This window comes from Pygocentrus nattereri, chromosome 3, assembly GCF_015220715.1.
Source record: "Pygocentrus nattereri isolate fPygNat1 chromosome 3, fPygNat1.pri, whole genome shotgun sequence".
Lineage (NCBI taxonomy): Eukaryota > Metazoa > Chordata > Actinopteri > Characiformes > Serrasalmidae > Pygocentrus > Pygocentrus nattereri.
In genome coordinates, this window is record NC_051213.1 from 26,651,212 (window position 1) to 26,663,449 (window position 12,238).

The following is a 12,238-nucleotide window of genomic DNA, read 5'->3' on the forward strand; positions in this document are numbered from 1 at the left end:
AAGTCAGTTCGCCTGCTGTTTCACTTACTCCTAACGTCCTGAGGGAACCTTTAGAAAAGCCACAGGGCTCTTAGGGCCCACTAAGCAGGTCTTTAGCAGGAATACAGAGATTATGTGTGTGGACCGCATAAAAAAAACAAAAAAAAAAAAAACCCTCAGTGCAGTAGGTTTTCAGGGCAAGTTTCAGGTTACTCCACATTTCAGTCTGCGCGAGAAGCTGATGCCTGGATCAGCCACCGAAAAACAACCATGAGTAATTTTCCACTGATATAACCACCAAAACAACACCGCAATACAACACATGACAGAGTTATGATACTCTGACCAACTGGCATGCTCTACAGTGCTAGCTGTCCCCCTTCCCCACCTCAGCTCAGCCCGGCTGGCCAAGCCAGACAAATGGGGATTAATAATGTAATTATATACATCAGCTTCAATAATAAAACATGCAGGATGAAAACCAAGCCACCGGTCTTTATTCTATTGCCATTTTCTCCCGATTGTTTCCAGTGACTTTCAGAAGTATCTACCCAAAAATATTACAGTCGCGAGTCCCTGTCAGCAGATATACATTTTAACCTTGTGACTAGCAGCACTGGTGCCCTCTGATTCAAAAACAGTTTCCCTTTAAAAAAAAAGGGAGACTGCTAATCATTACCAGGCCAACTTATATAACTTATAAAACAAATAGTATGCTACATTTTTTGAAGAAGTAACAATGGGTTACAGTGATCAATCTACCATACATTTAACATCAAAACTTTTGCCACAGACGACAGCTTCAGTTAAGTTTACTGATCAGTTTTTCTTTTGCAAATGGTGCAGAAAATCTGATCTCTCATACCTAATCAGCATTTTATCACTACATCATGCTGTGAAATTCAACAGAAGAAAATGGGCGACAGACTGACTAGCTAGCATAGGCCGACTTTAACTTAGAATAATTGAAAAATCCTGGAGGAGTTCAAATTTGTGCCAGGTTTATGTTTGCTTGCTTTGGTTTGAAGTAAATCGACTAATGTATCTTAAATCAGAGAAGGATCTCTGCCAGGACATTAAAAAGTTGTTCAAAACCAACTGCAAAATTTCACTTCTTCATCTAATACACTAAAAATGTAGCAAATCAAGCTGTGTTTACTATGATGCTGTAAAATATGCAATAAGCAAAATTCAATACATAAAACGATCTAGAGTAAAACCATTCTAGAGTAAAGCCAAAATCTTTCAGAGTCTTATGAAAGACAGAAAACACACTTTGATTGAGGGGGTAAACACAAGCCAAATTAGTGTAGCACGCCACCCTTCCTTGGTGTGCTTGGGGTGAAAGGGAGAAAGCTTTTGCCATTTCATTAAAGCCAGAGAAAGAATCATGTAAAATATACAGGATAATCCAACCTGTTGGTGAAACCAAATGTTATCTTAGAAACAAAATCAAATGTTCTGCAAGTGTAACTGACAGTGCTCCGCAAAAAAACATGAAAATTGCTTACAAACCTCACCAATAAGTGTTTTTCGTTAGTAAGGCAAGGCAAGTTAATTCATATAGCATCTTTCATATACTGCTGTCATTCATAGTTGCTTTACAGATGAAAAAAAATTGAATAAATATGTTTGAAAACACCACAACATAAAACATGATTAAAACTAATACAAAAAAGGAAATCATTAAATTAAAAATCAAATCAGAAATTAAAGGTTAGATTAGGACTGTTAAATAATCAAATACAAAGAAATAGAAGTCTGTTCAGAAAGGCTAGCAGTGTTTTAAACTGCACTGAAAGTCTGCTCAAATAGGAACGTTTCGGCCCTGGATTTAAAAGTGCCTCATTTTGGAGCTCTTTTAATGCTCTCAGTCAACTGATTCCACTATAGTCCATAACCACCAGTTCTCCATGTTAAGTCTTCACCTTCAGCAGGACTAACTGACTAGATCCTAATGATCTGAGAGCTCTGCTCATATCGCTGCAATATATGAAATAAATGTGCTGGTCCTATACCACTGAGCAATTAATGGACCAGGTAATAGCGTATTAAAGTCTATTCTGTAAGTGACTGGTAGTCAGTGTAAGAATTTAAGAATCACCGTGATGAGATCCTTTCTTTTACTCCTAGTGAGGCTCTGGCAACTGCATTTTGAATAATCTGAAGCTGTTTGATTGTCTTTTTGGGAGTCCAGTTAGGAGACCATTACAGTAATCAATCCTGCTAGAAATAACGGCATGGATGAGTTTCTCCAGGTCTCCTTTAGTCTGAAAATCTTGTTCTTAAGGTGATAAAAACAGATTTAGCAACTGCTTTGACATGACTGCTCAAAGTAAGATCAAAGATAAGAAGATAAGGCTTTATTGTCATTTGTATCACACGTGGTACATGAAGTGCAACTCAAGGTCCCAGTTAACTTCCAAAAGTAAAAGTCCATTAGTACACCAAGGTTATGTACTAATTCATTAGATTTTAGGGCTCTTGAATCTAGATTGTCAACTAGTCTGTGCCGGTCCTTGCTATTGCCAAATAAAATAATCTCTCTATGTATCTTTATTCAACTGCAGAAAGATTTGTTCCACCCAGTTAGTGATATGCTCAACGCACTTATGAGTCAAGGGGACCATAGTTGTTTGGGGAGAGGGCCAAGTAGATCTGAGTATCATCTACATAGCTGTGGTAAGATCTCATAGCCTTGTAGTATTTGGCCAAGAGGCAGCATGGACAAATTGAATATTAGTGGTCCAAGCATTAAACCATGGGGGACACCACAGGTCACTGGCACTCTCTCAGAAATATTTTCAATTTCCAAAAAATAAAACACCATATTGTATTAGAATTATATTGTATTAGAACCACAGACAAGTATAAATATGGTAAATAGAACAGCTTTTCGATGAGCTTGTAATCTGAAGAAGCAGGAAAAATTTGGATTATCTGATGTTAAGACTGACACGGTCACCTTAGTTTAAAGCTCTAAAAGACCAACACTTAATCCAAAAATGTATTTGAATTACTGAAGATTAATGAATTATGGCTACAAATAATCTTTGGTATAGTTTTACCCTAATGTCATTTTAATAGTAGTATACATTTTACATACTTACAATAAATTATTCAAAACATTAATTAGAATATCATGCACTTCATCATCATACAGTCATAATGAACATGTCATCCATATCATTATGTAACAGGGTTGAATGTGAAAACATCTACTTTATTAGTAGGCTTTATGTATGAAAAAAACACCTATAGCAATAAATGTTATAAATGCTTTTTTTCTAGTGGTTTTCTAATTGAGATTTTCCATTATTTGTATCATTAAGCTAACGGTGTTGTTCTCTTTCCCCATCACGTAGCTGGTTCACCACAATGCGGCTTGAGTCTATACATGGACTTCTCGCTGTTAAATAAAAACAGGTACTCAAGTAAGGTTGAGTATGCTCTCCTGAATTTAACTCATATACATGCAGTTTGTGACTGTAATCATACTTGGATTTCTAAGAGACAGCATCGTTTTCTCTTCTCCATGCTGTGTGTGGGATGCGAGTGTTTACCTTTCGGAGGGAAGGGGGTGGGGGTGGACAACTTTGTCTGCTCCTTCTGCCATGCTGTGCCTCTTGCGATTGTTTACAGTCCCTCTTCTGAGTGGAGCTTGTATCACATGATCAGAGGGTGATAGCTTAGTGGAAGCTTGTAAAAGCAGAGCTGATCTGCACATCTAAAGAGTCTCAGGTGAAACTGAAACTTGTTTGACTAAAATATTGACTGTGTCCACAATAACTGTACCCTATGTTAAATATCGCATTACCGAATCCTGACACTCCAGTAGCTCCAGTAGTGAGCCATTTTTGCACTGGAACCAAATACAGTAAGGTTTACATGTGTCACTCTTTAAAAAGTGTGGCAAATGAGTAACACTAATTATTTTCATAAACCTACAAAAACACTGACAGAATACAGTTGAACTGCTCAGCACCTTCTCCAAAAAAAAAAAAAAAGCAGCAAAAAAGCAAAATGCAAAATCTGTTCTACTCACAAAAAGCAATGCTCTTCATTTATATCCATTTACTTTAAAACCTTACAGCACTCATATTAGATACATATGCACTGCACACACAAACTGTTCTCCCTGACTGTCAAGCTGCCTCTCAAAAGTGTTTTAATTAATAAAGTGTGTTCAGTGCTGGTAAGAGCATTGAAGCACGTATTCCAACGCATTTCTACGTGGCCTTCCAAAGACCCAGAGACTGGAGGCAGACCACATTGTGTTTGCAACAGAACACAAATCAAGCAAGGAACATGGCCCATTTCTCAAGTCTGAGTCAGAGACAAGTAAGACTGAGCCTGCACTGGCACAGTCACAATCACCCCAGAGAGCTCAGCCTCATTCCCTCTAAAAAAACTTCACTGCAAACTTCAGCCTCCTACATGATGTGAGGTCAGCCACAAGTCTGATTAGCTATTAAGAGAGAGAGAGAGAGAGAGAGAGAGAGAGAGAGAGAGAGAGAGAGAGAGAGAGAGAGAGAGAGAGAGAGAGAGAGAGAGATGGGGGGAGAGAGAGGGGGAGCCGGAGACACAGAGAGACGGGGAGAGAGAGAGAGTGGAAATGCTCCTAATAAGGCAGTCAATAGCAGTTCAATACCAAGTGAAAATGTATACAGTGACGATGCTTTTATATTCTAAAATGTAGTCGTTTCTCTGAATATGTGCTTTCTGACATTTAAAATTTTTGTTTACTGTACTGCTCTTTGAACATCGATAACAGACCAGAGTGCAGCTAAATAAGGGACTGCCTTTGAAACTTGTTTGCAGAGCTTTGTTTTTTCTTATTTATTCTTCCATCATTATCACATCTGGACTTGCTGATAGGGTCTTGTTTATGTATGCACATACTGATACCCATAAAGCACACTCCTCTCTGCCGATAGGGAAACTTTGCCAAACAAACTTCAGGTTTTCATATTTTCCAGCCAGACCAGAGCTTACATAAAAGAGTAAAATAAATCCAATATCAGTAAGATTTCAGAGACTCTTATTAAGAATCTTTGAAGCCATAAGGCTTTATTTCAAGTGGAAAAGACAGTAATATGCTTCCTTTTATATTACATAACAGATGGTTTTAGGAGAATTGTCACTACCCAAGTGAAGAAGGACTTCCATTTAATATGGGTTTTTACATACTCCCCCATGCAAAAGAACTTCAGACCCATCATTAAAACACAACCCTGCCTTTTAATACGGTTTCATATTACTTGCACCTGGCTTCCTGACAAATAAACAGGTCTGAACTATGGGTTCTTTCAATAAGATGTGCATTATAGCGCAGGAGCACTTAGTAAATGAGGCGGACAAGCTGATAAGGTGAGCATTGTGCAAATGGAGGGAGGCAGACTAGGTGAGTCTGGCACGTAGTCAGCTGTCTTGATTCCTAGAATTACAAGGCCACGGGACTCGAGAGACACACACACACCTGCCCAATTAATCGGATTTATCATTATTGTAAGTGCTGAAGTCTCAGCGCAAACACACATACCAGGGCATGTTCCAAAATGAGTTCTGAAATGAAGTGTGTCTTCATTATGAAGTCCAACAAGCCTAAACCAACAGTACTGCATCAACGCACAGCCTCAGTTATTCAAATGTCAAATACAGGCCAAAAGATGAAAATCTAACTACAAGTTACGAGAAATGTTTGAGTAAAATAAATAAATCATCAAAGGCATCCAACACTCTTCATTAGTGTCTACATGCCAAAAGGTTCTCAGGTAACAATGCATTTTCATGGTGTGTTTTAATTTTCTACAAACCCAAATCCAACAATGTTGGGACCGTTTGTCAAATGCTAATAAAAAACAGAAATCAGTCAATTTTGTTGGACCTGTATTAAATATGAATTGGTACAAAAACACTAATTTTCTTTATGAACTGTATTTTTGCAAATATATGCTCATAGGACATAGGACCATGCTTAACAGATTCATTCTTCTGTTATGCATGTCTTCCCATGTGTAACTGTACTGTACCTTCGTTGTTGTATTTTGAGCCTAATAAGACATACGTTTTCAAGCGGAGACCATTCTGGACTGCATGCAGGCCATTATCAGATTACACAGCCAAGTTGTGTAACGTGCAGAATGTGGCTGTTATGTTGAAATAAGCATGGGTGTCCTTTGAAAGACCTCAGTGAGGTCAGCATTAATGACAGCTTTTGAACTTTATACTGCTAAATATCTGAATGGTCAGCATCCATTATTTCCATAAATAATCTGAACGGTTGACCAGAATATACATTCCTAATTTGCATCATTCCATTTCAGATGAGTTTGTGCCCAGAGAAGTCGGCAGCATTTCTGGACGCTGACATATGGCTTCCACCATGCATAATACAGTCTTAACTTGCACCTGTGGATGCAGCGATGAAGTTTTTACTGACAACGGTTTGTCAAAGATTTCTCAAGCCCACATCATGTGGTAATATCCATCATAGAAGCATGACAGTTTTATATCCATGCATGACTGCATCACCTATTCAAGATGTTTTTTGAATATTTCACAGTGTACCTAGTCTTAAATTGCTCCTTAAATTAAAAGAGTTTCTATATATTTATTAAAAAAATAAAGTTGATCAAATAAATTAAATATTACTGTTGTCAGAACAAAACCTCATGTCTCCAAAATGGTAACATTACAGGAGAAAGAAAAGACCTACTTTACCTTTAATGTAAGTAATGTAGTGTAATGCTATTTTTCCCAGTCACTTTGGCCCTTTCTTTTGGTCCATTCATCATGAAATATACAAATGATATAAAAAAAAACAGGTATTTTCTAATTATATCAAAAACTGAAAAACATCAAAAACATAGATACGAGGTTGTTCTGACAACCGACAAAATTGTCTTTACATGGAGTTGTTTTTGTTCAAATACAGGTCAAAGTAGATTCATAAATCATCTGTTTTCATTTGTATTTACCTACTGTCCCAACTTTTTTGGAATTGGGTTTGTATGAAGACAGGCAGCAGCCCTGTGAAGATAACAGTTGGGGTAGCTCAACTTGCCTGCATTTTAGTGAAGTACCTTCAAAACAAGAGATAGCTGGTGTGTGAAGCAGTTCACTCTGCTGTAATGAAAATGGATTTCAAAACACTTGCAGGCCCATGGTCAGGACGAGGACATCTGAATGCTGCACTGACAGACAATAGCCTGAACTTCACTATGACAGAAAACAAGGCTCTCATTCTGGAAGAATTCATCTCATTTTCACTTGGAGTTAAAAGCCCTTTCTTGGAATTACTTGAAAGAGCAGAACCCCCAAAAACAACCTTAATACAACTAGAAACAAAAAGAACAAGCAAGAGAAGGAAAGAGAAAAGAAAGAGAAAAAAAAGGAAGAAAACCTCTGCATGTCCATCTACAGCACAACACTAAATATGCGGAAAAAAGCCTGATCCATCACCCCCGACAGTGAAAGATAGAATTGACATATGTACAATCAAGTGGGGGGGTCAAGTGGGGAAGTTATATGACTGGGGAAACAAACCAGAGGGCAGGAACTATGTATGCTTACAGCAGACAGACAAGATTAGCAGACTGACTAATTCCGATCAAATGTTTTGGTCAAAACCTTAAAACGGCCCTTCAAGTTCATGTGTTCAACATTTGGGTTTTTATATTGCCATTAGTTTGTGTATTACCATTAGTTCACTAATAAAAACACTAAAAGCTATGACATGAAAGGCAAACATCAGATTCTGAGGACCGCCAATGAACAAAAGTCAAAACAGCATAATCTTTCACATATTAAATAAAGTCTCTGCAGCACTGTATAAATATAACTTACTGCACCATTTTATCATGCGTTTAACTGGGGAGGAACATGCAAAAGCAGTGAACCTCTGAGCTCCAGGCACATCTTGATCACGTTAACCAGGAGAACCTGGAGCGTTTGCTTTGGAAGGGTCACTTTACTGTTGTGACTTACAGAATGTGGTGCAGTCAAAGCAGTATTAAAAATACAGGGTTCAGACCTAAGATGGAAACAAAACCCTTATTGTAGTAGGAGTCAAGCTCTTCCAAGTCTTACTGCCTGCTGGCCTTCAAATGCAAGGGAAGTACCATCCCCAGTCAAAACGAATAGACAGAGAGCTCAATAACACACAGCGGTTCTCGCATCGCTGGAGTCAAGCTTGGAAACAGACTGTTTAGTGCAATTACCTACACAACTAATAAACATCCCTCCAGTTAGTGTACCTTTTACCATATGCTAATAAAAACCTTAAGCTTAGTCAAAGATTCAGATGAGAGGCTGGAGCAGGTCCCAACGAGTGTCTCAAGCAGAGCACCACTGTCAGGGATTTGTAATTAAAGATGTATGTCGATATCAGGGTAAGTAAAATCATGTGGAAATACAAGATAAATTAAGTTATGTTAGTAATTACAGACTGACTTTTCCAAGAGAACGGAGTACTTTAGACTTTGCATTAAGTATAATGAATAGCAGAAAGACATAAACAGGCAAGTTTATAAACTCAGAGCCAAATAAACAAAAACAAACCAACCACATCACCAGCCTGTATAATAAGCAGAAAAAGCAAAAGAGTGCCAAGGAAGAGAAAAATACCACAAAGGGAGACAAGAATACAGATTATGAATTTTTGGTAATTTTACTTTCACTAATTTGGTGACTGCCTGACTTTCTTTAACTTCTCTAAATCTGTGCAATAACAGCAGTCTCTTATGTTTATTGTTTGTTACACCGGCATGAGATACTGAATATTAAATCTTGGCAAAATTCTGTGGCTAACTGTGTGAAATCAGTTATGTTCACACATGCTGAAACTCAGATTATGCAGTAAAGATATGCTGGCAAAAGCCCTATGATGCAACAAATTAATGAGATTGTTTTGTTCAGTAAAAACGGCCTCAGCATAAAAAGTGGCAATGTTTTACCTGGAGGAGGGGGAAAAAAAAAAAAAAAAAAAAAAAACACAAGAAAAGGAGGAATGGCTAGAGCAGTTTTTGGCAGGAAAAATAGGGGCAGTATGGAATGCCCATTCTCCAAAGTGAGATTGAGGTCAATAGGCTAATTTTTTGTGTCCATTACGTAGTAGTTAGATATGCCACTTAAAAGGCAGATTACTGTGTGTAAACTGGAGGCTGGACCACGCTGAAGGCAGAATGCAAGTAACCCTGTAAGCAATAAAGTCATGTGCAGGAATAAAGGAATACGATAAACAAATAAAACAAAAAAGTTAAAAACAAAGTGAAAAAAAGAAAAAAAGAGGAACAAAATATTTCCACATTATATCATCTAGGCTGCTGGTCTGGCACGGATAAACTGGCCATTTTGTTTATCCCTTAAATGAACGACTATTACATTTACTGAACAGTTCCAGACACCAGAGAGGAAAAAAAAAATAAAAACAGCCTCTCTCAGTTTTACTGCAATTTCAACCGATTCCTTTTGTCAACAAGCAGCACGTGTATATATAGATCATAGAGTTGATTACCAGTCCTGTGGATCATCCAGAGAAAGCAACAGGAAACCAGAAACAACATGTTCCAGTGCAGTCCTATTTTAATGACTGGGACACGGATCCTCAGACGAGACCCACGTCTCCATACATGCAGAGGACCCAGAGCAGTGTGCATTAGCAAACTCTGACTCATAGTGAGCTGGAGACTCAGTCACATTCAATTGGACACAATTCCGTTTTAGCATCTGGATCTAGTTCATAAGGTAATGCAATAACTAATGAACTCTGGCCAGGTCATTAGATTTAGTTCACTGTCTGCACAGCAACGCTTGCTGACTTACCAGACTTTTCAAATTTCGGGCTAATTATGACCCTTCGTTTTGCCATTCGAAACGGCCAGATTTGAGGGCTTCAAATAAAAATAAAATAGCATGGCATAGAACATTCTCATGCATTATTCACACAGTTGGTGGAGGGGGGAAAGGCAAGAGAGCTTAAAAAGAACAGACTGTAGGAGGACAGAAGTACATTTTATGGAGATTTATGGGTAAAGTATTTTAAAAGATGAGCTACAGGCTAATAGGCTAACTGCACAAAATTCAGGGAACACTTTGATATCCTACATTCCCTGGTGTTCTCATACAACAGCATCCTGGCTTGATTTTTTTTTCTTCTAGATCTGTAAGCCCAACAAAACTAGCTTTAAGAAAAGAAAAATGCAAAATACTCTCTTTTTAACACAACAAAATAAATTGGCAGACAGGCCAAAGGGTAAAAATAAAAAGCCAAAACAGATCAATGACAAATCAATATTTATCCTGAGTTGTCAATGCATGCATTGATATTATAATCTCATGTGTGGAGACACGACAGCTTCGGCGTGCATACATGAAAGCGGCAGCACACAGTGAGGATCCTTAGCCAAGAAATGTAACTCCCAAAAGGACCTCTAGTGGTGGTACTCAGAGCTTCTGCTTCAAGCGCAACCCCATGAATATTAGTGTTCCACAAATATGCACACATCATGCAAACATAATTTTCCCGTAAAGGTCCTCATCACCATTTACAGACATGTGGGAAGACAATAAGATCAAAACAAAGAAGAAAAAAAAAATAAATAAATCAGAGCCCTTACAAGAGGCACATTCATGCTTTCTGAGCTCAACGGGGTGGCCTTCCCACGCTACCTCCTCACGCTTTATGGATGTACTTGGAAATTACATATCGTTATATGTATGGGCAAGAGCACATTTCCATATATAACTTTAAATACTGAAATGCATGTTTGTGAGGAAAAAAGGGATTCAAACAAACTTGTACTCTGGCATTTGTTTTTTTAAGAGTAATGCTTTCATCCGTTAGTCACCCAAGCCCATAACATCTAAATATAAATCCTCTGTTTCCAATGGATTCAGTCCTTTATAGAAGCTTCAAGTGAGATTTCTGCATTTGTTTCCCCTTTTCTATGACCTTAATCCACATCTGGCTACAAAATGTTTCTGCTTTAAGTTACACACAAAAAGAGTTGGGATAGAAACAAACGGCTCATTTAATTATTTTGGCACTCATTAATTCCATCCCTACCAGCTAATTGAGTACAGGTAGTTCTTCACAGCTACCAATAATGCAATGTCCGATTTAATTTTGGGAAAAAAAACAAAGCTGTATGGCTGTTACTTCTCTCTACTCTCGTAATTAGAAACACTAGCAAATTCTTGTAATGGTGATAGGAAAGAAAAAAAAAAAAAAAAACATTGGAAAGATAAAAGGGGGAATATGAGAGTTGTTGTTTAGGCAAAGACAGCTTTACTCTCCATTATGACAGCTTCCCACTACCCACAGTGCCAAAAAGCACATTTTTGTAAACATGCTATTCACTTTAATGGAGTCTGTTTAATAGGGTGATATTTGAATATCATGTTGTTTATTTGAATAGACGGCTTCGAACAAACAACCCGTGACATACTAGCAGACTTTTTCAGCTCTAATGCCAAAATGACATGTGGTGGATACCAATTGGCCTGCTTATTTTCAGTGCTCTCCTGCCACAGTTTCAAATTTTTGAAAGGTAACTGCTAGCTAACAGTGCATTTGTCAGAAGGGAAGGTCTCCCTCCAAAAGCTCATGACAAAACGATTAATATTAACTCAACCAGGATTTAACCAGACATTCTCTGTTTGAAAAGAAAACTGTATACAGAGTATTTGAGTCTACATCACACTAAGCTTTTACAATGCAAAAACATATTTGGAAAGGGATATAATAAAGTTATGCTACAGATTATACAGAAGAAAGAATTTACTGTCTGAAAGCATGTCCACGGTTCAAGAAGTTGTATATAAAATTTCACATTTTGTGTGACATACAAATGAAGCATGGCCAAATTATGTTCACATTGACATTCCTAAGCAAAAGAAAAGTCATATCAGGACAAACCACAGATCTGTGGCTTCTATGAAATGGACATAAATCTCCCCACACTGGAGCACTGTACCTATGCAGATACATCTTGAGTAATGTAGGTCAATAATTCATTGACATTGTACTTAACTTGCAAAAACCTTTGTGTGAGAAAGAGTCTGTGCCCTACCTTGCATATGGTCTCCACGTCCCATGGTAAAATGGTCCGCAAATCAATGACCTCACAAGATACACCAAGCTTCTCCTGTGCCATGGTAGCAACCTCCCTCATTACATGGACCTGCAGAGCAGAAGAAATGCATCAGATCAACTCTCCTCCCAAATCTATAGATCAGATTAAATCTGGCATCAGCC

The 12,238-nt window shown here is 37.9% G+C and overlaps 1 protein-coding gene across 2 annotated transcripts in view; it reads right to left on the reverse strand.

Annotated features, from left to right (window-relative positions):
- The window catches only part of bckdhb (branched chain keto acid dehydrogenase E1 subunit beta), a 64,089-nt gene that overhangs the window by 36,085 nt on the left and 15,766 nt on the right, over nt 1-12,238 (reverse strand). For both annotated transcript variants that reach the window (XM_017685841.2, XM_017685842.2), the window contains exon 8: nt 12,054-12,164. In XM_017685841.2, coding sequence (XP_017541330.2) covers nt 12,054-12,164 — 111 coding nt within the window. The remainder of the gene's footprint in view (nt 1-12,053; nt 12,165-12,238) is intronic.